The following is a 17,037-nucleotide window of genomic DNA, read 5'->3' on the forward strand; positions in this document are numbered from 1 at the left end:
GATTTACAGTCCTTATCTCCACAAGTGAAAGATTAACCCTTTTCTATATGGATTCAATCAAATTATCTTATCCTCACCCTCTACTGCATGACTCCCTCTACTGTTTTCCCTTGTCTCCAGCAACCTCTGATTAGTATTGAGAATTCTCCAAGCTGAAATTTAAAAAATTAAAGCAGAGCACTCTTTGCTTCAAAAAGTTTTTTTTCTTCCTGTAAATTGTGTTTGGTAAACACATAGTTGTCTACTATGTTTTTGATTTCTGTGTTTAGTATTATGCTGAGTCTCATTTTCTTTATCACTATAGCAGTTAAGAATTGGGTATTTAATTTCAATCTTCATATATCTCACAAGGTGTGAGAAAATTAGTCTGATATAATGATTAAGGTATTGGCCTGGAATCAGAGAATCAGATTCAAAGTCATCTTCAGCCCTGGCAGCTCACCGGCAGTCACTTTGGGCCAATATTCTCTCTCATCTTAACCAACCTCACAGAGTTGTTGTGTTGGGAGACTAGGAGGAGACAACATTATATATCATGAGTTATACAGAAGAAAGATGGGAACCTAAACTCTTCTCATACTGGCACTAGAGTGTGAATGCCAGGGGAGACCTTTTGGAAAGTAGGTAGTAGCAAGAACTACCAAGCTACTACTGTAAAGCAGGAGGCAGGATCAGGAGGGGAAGATCTAGACCAGCGGTTCTCAACCTGTGGGTCGCGACCCCTTTGGGGGTCGAACGACCCTTTCACAGGGGTCGCCTAAGACCATCGGAAAACACATATTTCCGATGGTCTTAGGAACCGAGACACCGCTCCTCTATCCGTCTCCAGGCAGGTCCGCCCACATGCAAATACGCCCACATACGAGTACCCGGCGTGAGGACATCATCGCACCAACCCCATCAAATACACCCCGTACAAATACGGGTGTATGTGACAGGGTTGGTGCCATAATGTACTTATGCGGACCAGTCACACATGTGTAGAGAGCAGCTACTGTGTAGAAAGCAGCTGTGTTGAAAGCAGCTACTGTGTTGAAAGCAGCAGTATTGGAGGTAAAACGATACTTCATGAATTATAATTACTGGGTAAATGTAAAATCGTGTACTGTAAAATCACCAACTACTACAAAAAAAAATATCTGTACCATGGGAACTTAATCTGGATGCTGATCGGTCTTTTTGTATTCAGCTGTGGTTGATGTGAATACTGCCCCCTTGTGATAGTAACAGGTATGTAAAAAACAACAACACAGAGAATGGTAAATCATAGGAAACTTTAATGAACTGTATTGACTGAACTATGCCACGTATCATCTTTTGTATTATTAAAGCTATTGTTATATATTATTTTTATTAGCAAACCATCCCATGACAATGGATCGTGTAGAGAAGAACGTTAAGAAAAGAAAATATAGTGAGGATTTTTTACAGTATGGTTTTACCTCAATAATTACAGCAGGAATTGAGAAACCGCAATGTGTTATTTGTTGTGAAGTTCTATCAGCTGAATCTATGAAGCCGAACAAACTAAAACGCCATTTTGATAGCAAGCATCCGAGCTTTGCCGGCAAGGATACCAACTATTTTAGAAGCAAAGCTGATGGACTCAAGAAAGCCAGACTTGACACTGATAGCAAGTACCACAAACAAAACGTAGTAGCCGTTGAAGCTTCATATTTGGTGGCATTCAGAATCGCCAGAGCTATGAAACCTCACACCATTGCTGAGGATTTACTGTTGCCAGTGGCCAAAGACATTGTTCGAGTTATGATCGGAGACGAATTTGTTACAAAATTGAGTGCAATTTCCTTATCTAANTGATGTATTTGACACAGTTGGTTCATTTCTGAAAGAGCATAAGATCTCTTGGGAAAAGGTTTGTGGTGTTTGCACAGATGGTGCTCCAGCTATGCTAGGATGTCGATCTGGATTTCAACGTTTGGTACTGAATGAGTCACCAAAAGTCATCGGAACTCACTGTATGATTCATTGGCAAATATTAGCAACAAAGACGCTGCCACAAGAGTTACAAGAAGTAATGAAAAGCGTCATACGTTCTGTCAATTTTGTAAAGGCAAGCAGTTTAAACAGTCGACTGTTTTCGCAACTGTGCAACGAGTTGGATGTGCCGAACAATGCTGTGCTATTTCACACTGAAATGAGATGGTTGTCGAGAGGAAACATTTTAAAACGTGTTTTTGAGCTTCGTGATGAACTCAAAACATTTTTTAATCAGAAAGTAAGACCGCAGTTCGAAGCACTTTTCAGCGATAAAAGTGAACTGCAGAAAATAGCTTACTTGGTTGACATCTTTGCCATCTTGAATGAGTTAAATTTATCACTGCAAGGACCAAATGCAACGTGCCTCGATTTGTCTGAAAAGATCCGATCATTCCAAATGAAACTTCAGCTTTGGCAAAAAAAATTGGATGAAAATAAAATGTACATGTTGCCTACCTTATCTGCTTTCTTTGAGGAACATGACATTGAACCAGACAAAAGGATTATGATGATAATTTATGTGAAAGAACACTTGCACATGCTTGCAGACGAAATTTCATCGTACTTTCCAAATCTACCTGACACCCCATTTGCACTTGCCAGAAGCCCATTCACAGTCAAAGTTGAAAATGTTCCTGAGACAGCACAAAAGGAGTTCATTGAACTTGTTAACAGCGATGCAGCGAGAACTGATTTCTCTACAATGCCAGTTACAAAATTCTGGATCAAGTGTTTGCAGTCATATCCTGTTCTGTCTGAGACTGTGTTGCGCCTTCTTCTTCCATTTCCAACAACATATCTTTGTGAAACAGGGTTTTCCAGCTTGTTGGTTATCAAGTCTAAATACAGAAGTAGACTTGTTGTGGAAGATGATTTTCGTTGTGCTCTTGCAAAGACTGCCCCGAGAATTTCTGATCTGGTGAGAAAGAAGCAATCTCAACCTTCGCACTGATGTTGGCTTTTTACGCATACTGTCGCAAAATGTAGCAATGTAGTTTACTGTTGTAATATTAAGACTGTTACCCATGCTACACCATGCTTCAAGACAAAATTTCATTTATTTGTAATTAGAAATAAATATTTCACAATATATAATTACATATTGTTTTTGTGATTAATCACTATGCTTTAATTATGTTCAATTGTAAAAATGAAAATACATCCTGCCTTCTCAGATATTTACATTAGATTCATAACAGTAGCAAAATTACAGTTATGAAGTAGCAACGAAAATAATTTTATGGTTGGGGGTCACCACAACATGAACTGTATTAAAAGGTCGTGGCATTAGGAAAGTGATTCTAGATTCTAGACAGTTCCTGGGAGAAAGTAGCCTTCCACCCTATAGTCCTTGGTTGAGTTTAGGTTAAAACAGGAGGAATCATTTTTAGTGCAGGGATTAAATGCAGTCATGGATCCCCCTCAGATTGCACCGTTGAACTTTATGAATGTTTAAATGGCTTGTTCGAGCCAATGTGATCAGGTGTTTGTAGTTCAATCTCTTATTCACTAGGGTACATTGGCTCCTGTGTTAAGAGTGTTCCTTCAGGTGACATTTCTGTAGATTCTGTGTAAAAATAATGCTAAGAGGGCAAAATAAATGTGTGCTTTTAAAAAGGCAAGCACAAAAATATTCCTGCAATCACATCTGCCTACTTTTTATTGCAAGGGGAAAATATACCATATATATAGCACCAGTCTTTATGCTCATGTATTCCATAGACTTCACTAAAATTTAGTTGCCGGTAATTAGGTATGAATGTAGCTGTAAAATATTTATATTAATATAATTACCAAGTAGAAAGTGGGAAAATAGTATTACGGGCCAGCTGATAGAGCTATAAGATGGATTCATAACTGGCTAAATGACTATTTTGGCAAGAATAGTCATAAATGCTCCATATCACATTAGAGAGTACGGTAGATTGCCAGAGAGCATAATCCAGAGCTCGATGTGGTATATTTATATTAATGACCTAAATGAAGGGGTCGTAGGGACGATCATCAGATCTGCAGATGACACAAAATTAGGAATGGATATCACTTTATAACAGAGGAATTTAGAGAAATGGACATCATTTTAAAAGAAAAAGGCAAAATTCAAAAAGTTCTGGACAGGCCTAAACAGTGGGCTTAAACAAACAGGAAGAAGTTAACGAAGAGAAATGTAACATTCTGCATCTGGAAAGAAGAAAGGAAAGAAAGTATTAAATGATGGGAGTTGGATTAGGAGACCTCTTCCAACTTTATGATTCTGTCATTTCAATGGTGCTCAAGATAATTAAATTTATTGAAACAGTCACAACAATCATATTCTAAAACATAAAGAGGAAAATGTACACATTTTATTATGATTTCATTCTTCTCTTTCACTAAGTTCTTATGTTTTGATTTTTGTGGGAGGGAAATTGTATGTGGAGAATCACTGTGGTGAAGTGTTTGAAAAACAAAACTTTTACTTGAAAAGTTCCTGGTTTTGATCTTATAATGGTGACCTTAAATTCAGCCCCAGTTTATCCACCCCACAGTAAAATGTGGGCTTACTGATATTTATGGTACAATACCATGAGAGATCTCTTGCAAATATGTGAGACCCTAGTGTGGAGATATGTTCATATTTTTTTAATCCTAACAGCCAACTATGGTGCTGAAGCTAAAAAAATTAATCAAAAGCCTCAATTCTGGTAGGACAATGTATCACTAATCTGGGCTACCCACAATTCCATCTCTTATTGTGATAGTAAAAATATACATATCACTACTTCTTCCCATTATATGCACCAAAGCATTTACTTCTATAATAAAAGCATTTTTGGTAGCTACATTAAGCAGAAAGAAGAACAAGGAACTATGCTCTGCAGGACTCATTGATGAATAATTTTAGTTGGCTAGTCATATTTATTTTAATTAAATAAGCATTCATCTGTGCATGAACGAAAGCTTTTCCAGGAAAACATGCATGCTTTTCAGATGAAACGTAGCATGTTCTTGTTCTTTAGTGAAAAAACAGAGTGCCTCTATCCTGTGTTTTTTATATGTTCTGGAATTTAGAATTTTCTTAATTTATATTGACTGATTAATCTGGTCAGTTTTATAATACAATTAACCTCATTGACTGATTGTTGCTCAATCTTACAAAAGTTAATTCAGAAATGAATAATTTTGTGTTTATTATGAAAGTGTTTTACAATCCTAATTTAATTCATAACTGAAATAGGACTTGCAAAATATTATATGTTCTTCTGTGGACATTAGTTTCGGTAAATATTAAAATCTCAAAATCCAGATATGTCCATTGATCTGAAATTATTTTTAACTGATCTCTGGTTTTATCTGCTGCTTCATCTATGTTGGACAAGCATTTTTAACCCACACCACCAAAAGTTCTATAGCCGCATATAGGGATTGTAGGGAAAGGATATCATAGAGATGAAAAAAATGCAGAACTGTGGAAAGACATAATTGGGGTGCATACAATCACATCTGCAATGTAGAAAATAGACACGGAGCAATCATGCAATGAAGCCAATTGGCAGAGGATTTAGAATAGAAAAGAAAGCACCTTTACACAGCAAATATTTTGTGGAATTCCTTACCAGAAGATGTCTTGATCACCTCAAATTGTATAGCTTTAAAAGTGTTGGATGTAACTCATGAAGTCAGATCCAATCATGAACTATCAACTTGAGACTCAGTTACTTATCTTCTGGGGAAGCTTGCTTTCATGCCAGTTGCAAGAGGATATCCATGGAAGACGGTTATATCTGTAGCTCTTGCTAGTGAGGACTGTGGTACAGACAGTTGATGGTCCAGTGTAAAAAATGAAATGGTAGACCTTGGCCTTCTCTGGTAGAGCTGTTCTCACATTTTCTTACTCAGCTGCTGTTTAACATACAATATTTTTTTTCCTTCCAGAAAGGGAAGAGAGGTGAGGTCTAGGAAGAATGATGGAAGAACAGAATAGTCATATTACATGATTACCTGAGCTGAATAAGGGATTGAGGTGATATAAGGTAGGCAACTTCTGGAGTTTCAGTGCCATCTTTGGATATAGTAGGCTAGTAGGTGATGAAACCTGTATATTTAAAGATAGCAAGTTGACACTGAAGCTCGAAGATACTGGAAAGCGAGGACAAAGAGTCAGAAAGGAAGAGAAAGTCATAATAAGGGCAGCATGAGCGAATCTATAGCAAACATTCAGAATGAAGTTAAAAGGGAAGACGTTAGTAACTGAAAGAATCAATAATAATGAAATGTATTGTGTGATCTTATGCCTGTTCTTAGCAGACATTAATAAATCTTGGTATAAATAAAATCTCTGCTTTTTTGTGGGGGTTGCTCTTGTGTGGTTACATGGACCACTGGCATTGCTCTCAGGGATGTGCCAACTATTGTAAAATCTCATCATTGCCAAAGTATTCTCTTTAAGTGGAGGAGGAAGAATGTAATTTATGAATCACTAGTCTATTTTTGAAAACCTTGTAGGATTAAATGACTCATAGGTCTCTTTTTAGCTTAAGAAATGATGCTTATATCCAGTTTGTCAAAGACCGAACATTATGATGTTTGATATTCCACTATCATTAAAGCTCACTTGGGCAAGTTTTTCAGACCTCTCGGGAGATGGTTTCTCAGTCTTTTAGTACTTTTAATATGCTCTTATACAACAGTCTTTTTCATCTCTTTTTCAAATGACAGTTAAATATTGGAATTCATTATGGATCATTCTTATCACTTTGTGTAACTTTTGAGAACCAGCTAAAAGCCAGATGCCATCTTGTGTGCATTGGAAATCTCTTTCTATAGCAAATTTCCCATTCTTTCGTTTTTTAGCCACATTGCATGTGAGTCCTCCCAATCCATATTTCTTTATGTATATTTGTAGCAGTTCCTAAACCACTATGAATTTATGAAAGTTTCTGTGATGAAAGTTCTGTTTGGTTACCTAGAGCCACAAAATATGGAGATAGCCATGAGGTTGGCTTTAAAAGGGGTTAGGAGAATTTAATGGAAGACAGGCCTGTCAGGGCTTTCAATTTTCAGGACACAACAGTTATCTGTGGGAAGAGGTATAGCTCCAAATTCTAGTTGCAGGGGACCAGCCACTCTTCCTGTGTTGAATACCCCAGAGGCATCTAGTTGGCCAGTATGAATGAATGAGCTAAGAATGGAAGAAGACAGAGATCTTGCTAAGTCCTTGGAGCTGCAACTCAGAATGGAAGGTAAATAAGCCTCTCTTCGCCTCTGTCCCTCTGCAGAAATTATGTAGCTTGAGGTTAGATGAAGAGCTGAATTAATCTGGAATCTAGGAATGTTTCCAAAGAATATAACCCGGCAAAGAGAAAAAAAACTATATGAATCTTATTAAGCTGTAGTTTGCTTTATTATGTATTATTTACGTCACTGGAGAAGAAGCATATAAATACAATTACTCTATGTTACATTGACTTTTTGTGCTAAACCAAAAAGTTTGCATTTTTTCCTTGAGACTGATATTCTAAGATCATGATTTTATGAAATAAAATATCCCAAGTTTATAGAGGCTTCAAATCTGCATTGCTAATTTCTGCTAGTAGAAAGTGTCCTAACTCATAATGTCCTACTATGCACGAAGAACGATGATTTCCCATGTTTCCCACAAATGTTAGGTCTCTTTTTAGATTCCCCTATCATAGTGTAGCAGCAACTTCCTTTTAACAAGAGCAAGAGTTCCTGGCTACACCAGAGATTTATTTTTAACTAGATTGCTTGTTTAACCTTAAGATTTCATTCCTAAAGAGACACAGAATTCTGATTTCACCAGTTGACATTTTTCTACGTCCAAAACAAGATTTAGTGAAATGTTAATGGCTGATAAAAATGCAGCATTACTGGCTATTCCCCCATTGTTTGGGATGTTAGTTTTTCATATAAAAGGCAGTGCCCTCAAAGTATAAATATTGGTCTAGAAAACATGGACGATGTGTCATACCACAGCTAATATTGATTGCATTCAGTTCAGTTTTACAATTTTAAATATACTTGTTCATTATTTGGGTTAAGTTGCTTTGCAAAAGTTGTGCTACAAATATCTTAAATAACCTATGGCTTGGCAATTTAAGGTCCATGGGTCATATCTGATTTTGAAGATATTTTATTTGGTTTCTAAAAGTTCCACCCAATTTAATTCAGGTGATAAAGATTTCATTCATTGAATGGACGGGAAGCATTACAAACTTGACTATTCCAATTTTTATTGTGGTTTTTGTGGGGTAATTAATATCAGCCACAAGTTGATTTATAGGTTTGGATCAGAATCTACCACACTGGTCTGAGCTGGAAGATAGAATTTATTTTTCAACTTCCCAGTCTAGGGCTGAGAGAGTACTTGGTCAAAATCATAAAAGCAGATTTTTTGTCTCAGGGAGGACTACAATCTGAATTTCCCCACTCTCCCCTTGTGTGAATGTGCATATATATCAATATCTGTCTATCTGTTTGTTATAATAGTCATTTATAACCTGGTGCTATCTGAATGAGATGGGTAGCATGTCTAACTGGTGCTGGGCTATGGAAGACAATGCCATGCTTTGCTTTATAATGCCAAACTTTTATGGAACGCTGATAGTTCTCTGATTCCTTATGCATTCAGTAATGAATGGCTCTCAGATTTAGAGAAATTGTCTATTCATGTATAAAATATTAAAGGAAGGATAAATGAGGTTAGAGGTGCAAGTCTTTTCTCTGTGCTGAAAAATATTATAGAAATGATTAACAATATAAAGCTGATTTATTTTGGTATATTTATTTATTGCAGACCTTTACTTTCCTGGATGCGGCTATAAATGCCAGTTGCCATGGAGAAGATCAAGGAACAGTTTTCTAGGCTTCAAATAGCAAAACGGTGTTCACTAACAGAAGACCCATCTTACTTATTGGACATAGATATTTCAAGAGGAGAAGGGAGCCATTTAGTGGCTGTTTCCTGCTCCAATAAATCAATCAGAGTTTACAACAGGGAGACACTGTCCTTGCTACAAGAATATAATAGCCATCCTGCATTGCTAAGTGGTGTCAGATTTGCACATACAAATGAAAATATATTATTTTCAGCTTGCAGTGATGGATCATTGAAGTGTTGGGATACTCGTTCATCTGTTGTGAAGCCTGTACTGCTGTTTTGTGGCTATCCTTCAAATGTTTTCATTAGCTGTGATATAAGCTGCAATGACCTCATAGTATGTGCTGGGACAGAAAAAGTGGAAGAAGATGCATTCATAACATTCTGGGATGCAAGAGGCTGCACAAATAGTGTCCCTTCCAGCAAACAGCCGCTAGGTGTCTATTCAGAGTCTCACAACGATGATGTTACTAAAGTATGTTTTCATCCCAACAAACCACATTTGCTTGCTTCAGGCTCAACTGATGGATTGGTAAATGTGTTTGATATTAACAAAGACAATGAAGAAAATGCTCTGATTTCTACTTGTAACTCTGATTCTTCTGTAAGTTTTATTGGATGGGCTGGAAAAGATTATTGGCAGATTTACTGCATGACACATGATGAAGGATTTTGTTATTGGGATCTTACTCAGCTGGATTCTGAAAAGTCAACTACATTATTGCATATTCCAGATGTCAGAGAAGTAGAAAATATCAAACTGGATTACTTAATTGGTGGTGTTTATCATGAAAAAGTGGACAAATTGTTTGTGGTTGGAGGGATGTCAACAGGAAGCATTTGTCTCATAGAGTGTTGTGCTCATGAGCTGAATTCTATGGGAATACTTCAAGGTGGACACTCTGCTACCGTTCGTTCCTTCTGCTGGGATATGGTTGATGATTCTCTATTTACGGGAGGAGAGGATGCAGAGTTGTTGCTATGGAAACCAGGAGCCATGGAAAACGCTTTGAATAAGAAGATTTCTATGAAAGTGGCATCCTCTGTCTATCAGCGAACAAAAGCTCATCAACATTCTTTGAAAAACAAGAAAAAAGTAAAGAAATGAAGAGGGAGTTCCATTTTTAATACTTCTAAGAGATGGCTGTGTGTGTGTCTGGTGTTGCAGCAGAAACAAAAAAAAATGAATTCTTTTAGGCAATTGAATGTGATAACTGTTGCGTAGACTAGAATCTACTTCATTGTACACAAAAATTTATGCTGAAATAAATTTCTTTCTATGGTGTAACAATAATATTCCTGCTTGTATGAATTGAATTTTCAAAAAGTTGTAGTAGTTTTAAAAGGATGAGTTTTCAAAACTTGGACACAGTTTATGCTTTCACCCTGAACATGATCTTCCAGTATAAGAAATGTATACAAAAATCTTTTACTTTATTATTTATTATTCATATATGGCGTAGGGTCTGGCTACCTATGAAACTGGCTTCAACTCATCACATCATTCCCACTCATTCAGGCAGGGAAGGCATGCCACAGACCCCGTCAGTCAAGGAAGAGGGCCTGGTTTTGCTGCTTCCCCGCTTTGTGGAACATCTTGCCCTCAATTTCTTGCCCTTTCACAAAGGGTCAAAATCTGGCTGTGTAGTCTTGTGAGGGACACAGGCCCACAGAGCCATGGGGTTGGTCGGCCCTATGAGAACCCCCCTGCCTATATTAACAACTATTAGTCTCCCCATCTTGGACTCTCCATCTTTTGTAATTTTATAATATTTTACATTGTTAAATATTTTAATCTTAAATTTTATGGTTTTTAATGTTTTATTATACTGATTAAATTGTACACTGCCCAGAGCCCCTCTGTGGGGGACATGGTTGGTTAAGAAGTTTGATGTGTAAATAAATAAATATTGCTACTTGTAGTTTCACTTGTATGTTTCATTGAACTGTATTTTTGCAAATCATTAGTATATTGATACATGCAGGGAGGTGGGACTTGAAGCAGTCTTGATCTGTGATTGTGAAGAAATTGCAGCAGAGTCTGCAGGCCATATTTGGGAAAATGAACTTAAAATTATATTCAATATTCTTAAAAAATGGATGTCAATACTGAGGAGAAAGAGAAGGAAAAATCTGCTTAAATAACCTGAAAAAGCAAACTATCCACATTACCTATCAAAAGAGATCAAATTAGAGAACAATCATGGTACTTGAGGACACCGAAAATGAGACATGGAATTAGTTTATATTACAATGTCCATTCCCAGGTTCTATAAAATTTTACCTTTATTCTGATTTGAAATAAATTTTGATTCAAGATGGTAAAGAATTTCATTTCTCTTTCTGAAAAAGAATTTAGAGTTGTCTATTTAGTATTAAGAGTGTTTTTCTTTGTTATTCAGTCATCCATATGGTGGAGGTTGGCAAATTGGTGCCCACAGCACCAGGGCCCATATCACCACTAGATGGCACCCACTATTCTATATTTTTTTAAATCTCGAGATAGCCAAGTTTTGCAAGACTATTCAGTGTTGTTATGTCAACTCTTATGAAATTTTGTTCATTTTTTTTCTATTTCCAAAGTTGAGTTTTTAAGATTGAGAACCTGCTTGCTATCTGATAAGGTGATTGAACCTTAATTTATACTGAACCACAAATATTTTGGGGAGGCTATTCTATTTTGTATACCTTTTGAAAGGCACTAACATTACATTAGGATTCACTTATTTGGAACTCCTCGCTTTAACCTGAGATGTCAGGAACAATCTAGAAAATGTTTATTTTGAGAGGAAGAATAGTTTTTGGTAGAAGGAGGAAAAGCCCTAATTCGCCAGAATGTTGACTTTACATTTCATATTAATTATTTTGTTTGTTATAAACTGCTCAGAATTATTGAGACTTGGAGGGAGCATACAAGATTCACAAATTATTACTATATATAAAAAGATGTGAAATCACAGCTGCCAATTCTTTAGCTGGTGTTCAAGTTCTTCCCAAGATCCTTGCATGTCAAAATGTATTGGTGTAGTATATGTGCGGATCCATATTTGTAACTGATAGGTGAAAATTTTGTCAATGTGCAGTTTTTCTAAGTGTCATCCAAGATTTTTTGGAATGGCAGCCGGTGAGCTGATAACCACAGGGATCACTATGGCCATTTTATGCCATAATCTTTCCATTTCGATTTTCAGATCTTGATATTCTGTAATATCCCCTGGTATTGCCACAATTATTCATATCTCCTTTTTTTCAACCACATATATCTAGTGTGTAAAGGGTCAAGAATTTATTCGTATGTATTTTGAAATCTTTGTGGGATTTTAATCTATTCATGTTTGACTATTTAAGTATATGTTCCTACTAATTTTTCATTATTGGTATGTGATAATTTTTACAGATGTTCCAGTGAATCATTTTGGCAACTTTATCATCATAATCATTATAATCAAGCTGAGTATATGATTTACTGTTTCTTCTGCTTCTTTGCACAATCTGCACTTTGAATCATTTCATGATTTTTCATTCCTGGTCTTGATTGCATCAGTTTGAATAACTTACTCTTGAGCAGCCAAAATCAAGTAGTCTAGTAGTCAAACATCTTGAACTAGATATGATCCAGTATTGACTACTGTCCCCTGGCGACCATGTATTGGCATTCCTCTAGTTTAGGTTTGAATTTAACTTTGGCCTCCTTTGAAACTGCCTTACTTGAGGACAGAAAGAATAAAAATTATTTCCCTACTTGAGGATAGAAAGAATAAAAGAATTTACCCTTATGGTTAGTTGTCCTGATTGTAAAGGAGTTTTAAAGGATTTGAAATTATTTGTTACCTATTTCAAGGAATGTGCTTCAGCATAATTGTGAGGGGAATCAGTTGATAAGGATTTATTTCCTTAAGGTTATGGTGTATATCTTCATAGAACTGGGCATATGGAATGTTACATATACTACTGCATGTAGTATATGTAGCATTATGTTACATATACTACTACTGATGTACTTTGCAAATGCTTGTCAAAAACAAGGAGATATCAGTGTCTACTTTTTCAACAAGAAAATATCTGATTTAATGTCTAAATAAATAAATGTGTAGTTGATTGTTCACTTTCTTTTGCAATTGAATGTGGAAAATATTCTCTCAAATTGGAAAGGGGTAAAAAAAATTAAAATACTGGAGAGCATGCCCATGTTATAATCACAAAGTAATTTTAAAATCATATGTAAATATTACCTCATTTCTATGGTGAAAATAGATTTGAGAAAATGCTGGGTCTATATGTTAATCAAAACATAAGAGTGCTTGGTAATACAAGAGCCATGGTTAGATCAAAGCTGATAGGAGAACATTGCACTGAAGCAAGTTTCTTAAATGTTGCTGACAGTTAAGAAATGTTTCCTTTTGCAGAGGAAGTCCTCTCCTGCCTCACTGCACTTTATTTCAGACAACTCTTTCTTTCTTTCTACATTTAATGGTTATTGCAACTATCACTCTGAGTCCACCCATAATTTTCAGCGCTCCTATTCTAAATGAGTCATGCCCTGAAAATATCCCTGAGAATAATTCACACAAGAATATACAACAAAATTGAAGAGCATCTAGGTCAGGGGTAGGCACCTTTGGCTCTTTTATGACTCGTGGACTTCAACTCCCAGAATTCCTGAGCCAGCACGGCTGGCTCAGGAATTCTGGGAGTTGAAGTCCACGAGTCATAAAAGAGCCAAGGTTGCCTACCCCTGGTCTAGGTAATACACAATTTGGTTTCTGAAACAATCTTGATACAAGAGATGCGCTATTCAGCATTCAAGTTCTTGTACAGCATTGCAGAGATGTCAGTCACAGTGTTTACATGTGCTTCATTGATTTTGAAAAAGCATTTGATAAAATAAGACACAGCAAACTATTAGAAATCCTGAAACAAGGGGGAGTAGATGACAAAGACATCCAAATCATAAAAAATCTGTACTGGCATCAGGTAGCAAATGTGAGACTAGGCCAAAAATACTCAGCTGATGCAGAAATAAGAAGAGGGGCCAGACAAGGATGTATTCTGTCTCCACTGTTGTTCAATATCTACTCTGAGTCAATCTTTAACGAGGCACTGGAGAACATCGATGCTGGCATCAAAGTAAACAATGTTTGGATCAACAATTTAAGATATGCTGACGATACAGTTCTGCTTGCCAGTAAGCATGAAGACCTTCAGCTCCTCATCAACAGAATCACAGAAAGATCTGAAAAATACGGCTTGAAGCTTACTACTTCAAAAACCAAGATCAGTCGTCAGCAAACAACCCGTTAATTTACCACCAATAAATTCAGAAGGAATACCATTAAAAAAAGTTGAAAGGATCACGCATCTCGATTCTAATTTACATGAAAGCTGGGACATGACCACTGAATAAAGACTAGGATAGAGAAAGCTCGAACAGCATTCTTCAAAATGAAAAAGGTCTGCAGTCACGACATAAGCCTAAGACTGAAAATCAGGCTTGTCAGATGCTATATTTTTTCTATCCTGCTCTATGGAGTAGAGAATTGGTCTCTGACAGAAGGCCACCTGAAGAAACTAGAAGCATTTGAAATGTGGATGTATAGGCGGCTGTTATGTATAAATTGGGTTGACAAGATCAGAAACGAGGTGATAAGCCGCCTGGGAAAGCAAAGGAAATCATCAAAACAATTAAAAAATGAAAATTAGAATATTTTGGATGTGTAATGCGACACCCAGAAAAATATGGCATACTCCATTTAATCCTCCAGGAAAAGATTGAAGGCAAACGAGGTCCAGGCAGAAGAAGAACATCGTGGCTTCAAAATCTAAGGGACTGGTTTGGACAAAACTCAGTAGTACTTTTTTGAGCGGCTGCTGATAAAAACAGGATTGCCAACATGATCGTCAACGTCCGATAACGGATATGGCACAAGAAGAAGAAGAATTCTAAATGGCAGTTGTCTATTGTTCATGAAGGGTGATAGCTGTAGCCACAAAAAGCCTTATTATATAGAAGTTTCTAATATAAAAAGTTCAGCTACAAGCAGCTATAGGAAACTGATTCTGAAGACTCTTATGTAGTTGTGAAACTATCTTACTGTTGCAGAACCACTAATAGAATATAGCTGGAAGGGAGCTACCTATAATATTATGAGGCTGTATCTGCAGATGTTTCTTTTCCAGAGCTTGTTTAGCAATAAATCATTCACAATAAGTCCAATCAAATCTTTACAAGCACTGCCCAATACAAATAGAAAATGAAAAATATTTTGGAATTATTCAAGTTGTTCATTTAATTTTTCATCCATTCACAGAAGAATGGATTAGCTAGTCATGAAGAGAATTGTCTCAGTATGCTGAGATTCTTGTTCAATTACTTATATTGGAGTGAAAGGTAAAAACGCCACTCCAAGAAAAGGAGCTTGACCCATTTAGTTTATTGTTCCTACCATAAGAATTATTCAATTCAAATTAAAAATCAATGCACTAGAAATTCTGACTAAGCTAGACATAAAGTTAATTGATTTGTAATATTTATATTTCACATTTTTCATCAGAGTCTTCATTTACTGATCACTTGTTCCATGACCACTTGAAGTCACAACAGCACTAAGAAAGAGCTTTACAACTGGTCGTTGAATTTGCAGTCTATTGTACCATATCCACAGTCATGCGATCACAATTTGGACACTTGGCAACCAGTGTGCATTTATGACAGTCACAGTATCCTGGGGTCATGATCATATTTGCAACTTCACAGCCAGCTTCTGACAAGTAAAGTCAGTGGGGAAGCTGGCAGGAAGGTGCAAGCACAATCACATGGTATACACTTAACAATCATGGATGACTTGCTTAATGACTGCAGCCAAAATTGGTATTGTAAGTCAGTGTGGTCACACGATCACTTTATGACTGCATTGTTTAGCGATGGAGTTGTCAGCTCCAATTGTGGTTGGTAAGTGAGGACTATCTGTACTTTCAAAACGTATACCGTTTACAATACCAAGAAAACATTTCAAAGTAGTGTTCACTTTTGAATTTAATAACATAATTATGAAATAAATAATATAAACAGAAGTATCTTTTCTGTCATGGCACCCTCCTCTTAGAACATTCCCCCCCCTGGAGATTAGGATGACCCTGACCTGCTAGGCTTTTATAAGGCCCTAAAAGCCTGGGGCCCCAAGCCTTTGAACAGTCCCATCTCCTGATTGTGTTAACAACCATGGATTGTAACACTCTCCTCAGCTATGTATTTTAAATTATGTATTAATTTATTTTTCATTTACTTTATGATTGTTTGCTGCTCAGAATCACATGTTGAGATTGGTGGCCATACAAATTGAATAAATAAATAAAGTTAACCAATCAACCAGACTCCATTGCTATTTCAGAAATGTCACCATTAATAAAAACAAGTAACCTATGGATGCTATTATTTGTATTAAAACTATTTTCCAACAGAAAATCATATGAAAAAATAAGTCCTAATGCAGATTATCTTAAGTCCTGAAAGACCTCCTAGTGGGTAGCTGTCTCCACTATCCTTCAGCTTTCTGATTTCTGAATGATGATAAAAATAATATTCTGCACTTTCTCAAGGCTAGGAGTCTGCATTTAATGTGGGAATTGAGCAGTTCAAGCATTAGAAGGCTGGGGTTTTTAAGAAACAAGCCTGGCCATATATCGAGGAAAAAAATTCAATTCCTTTCAGCTTGATGTGAAACCACTGATATATGTTCATTGGGTATTCACTCAGCTCGGTATCCATTTCATGTTTTGGCATTTCTCTATTAGAAGTGCCTGGGAAGCATTGTATGCTTTGCTGAAATAAAGAGGAAGGGAAAAGAAGAGGGAAAGGAAGTTGGAGAATAGATTGAAAATATCATCTTTCCTCTTGTAAACAGATCAGGCTTTGTAAGTCCAGTAGACTACAACAAAATATAGAAATAATAGAATCTAAGAAAAGACGCCTAGAGAGCAGTTGGAGGGCTAGCCGAACCGAATCCGACCGAACACAGGTAAGGATACATGTTAGATCCTACCTTGTGGCGATGAGGGTGGCGAGGTCTAATTACTATTCCACCCTCATTGCGTCATCAGATAATCGCCCGGCCTCCCTCTTCAGGGTGACCCGCTCTCTCCTTCAATTGAGGGAGGGG

The 17,037-nt window shown here is 36.6% G+C and overlaps 2 protein-coding genes across 2 annotated transcripts in view; both read left to right on the top strand.

Annotated features, from left to right (window-relative positions):
• The window catches only part of LOC107293310 (SCAN domain-containing protein 3-like), a 15,452-nt gene extending 12,459 nt beyond the window's left edge, over nt 1–2,993 (top strand). Inside the window, exons 3-4 of the mRNA XM_015822458.1 lie at nt 1,332–1,794; nt 1,826–2,993. Coding sequence (XP_015677944.1) covers nt 1,332–1,794; nt 1,826–2,953 — 1,591 coding nt within the window. The 3' untranslated portion in view covers nt 2,954–2,993. The remainder of the gene's footprint in view (nt 1–1,331; nt 1,795–1,825) is intronic.
• Nucleotides 2,994–8,824: 5,831 nt separating this feature from the next.
• On the top strand, nt 8,825–10,781 carry WDR89 (WD repeat domain 89). Its single transcript, XM_015822459.1, has one exon. The coding sequence runs from the start codon at nt 8,826–8,828 to the stop codon at nt 9,987–9,989; it is 1,164 nt and encodes a 387-aa protein (XP_015677945.1). The 5' UTR covers nt 8,825; the 3' UTR covers nt 9,990–10,781.
• Nucleotides 10,782–17,037: the final 6,256 nt, after the last annotated feature.

The sequence above is a fragment of the Protobothrops mucrosquamatus genome, unplaced genomic scaffold (genome assembly GCF_001527695.2).
Source record: "Protobothrops mucrosquamatus isolate PMUCROS unplaced genomic scaffold, P.Mucros_1.0 scaffold1575, whole genome shotgun sequence".
In the NCBI taxonomy this organism is placed as follows: Eukaryota; Metazoa; Chordata; class Lepidosauria; order Squamata; family Viperidae; genus Protobothrops; species Protobothrops mucrosquamatus.

Bases quoted from the DNA above. Each gene is read 5' to 3' on its own strand.
- WDR89 (XM_015822459.1), top strand. From the start codon at position 8,826: ATGCCAGTTGCCATGGAGAAGATCAAGGAACAGTTTTCTAGGCTTCAA.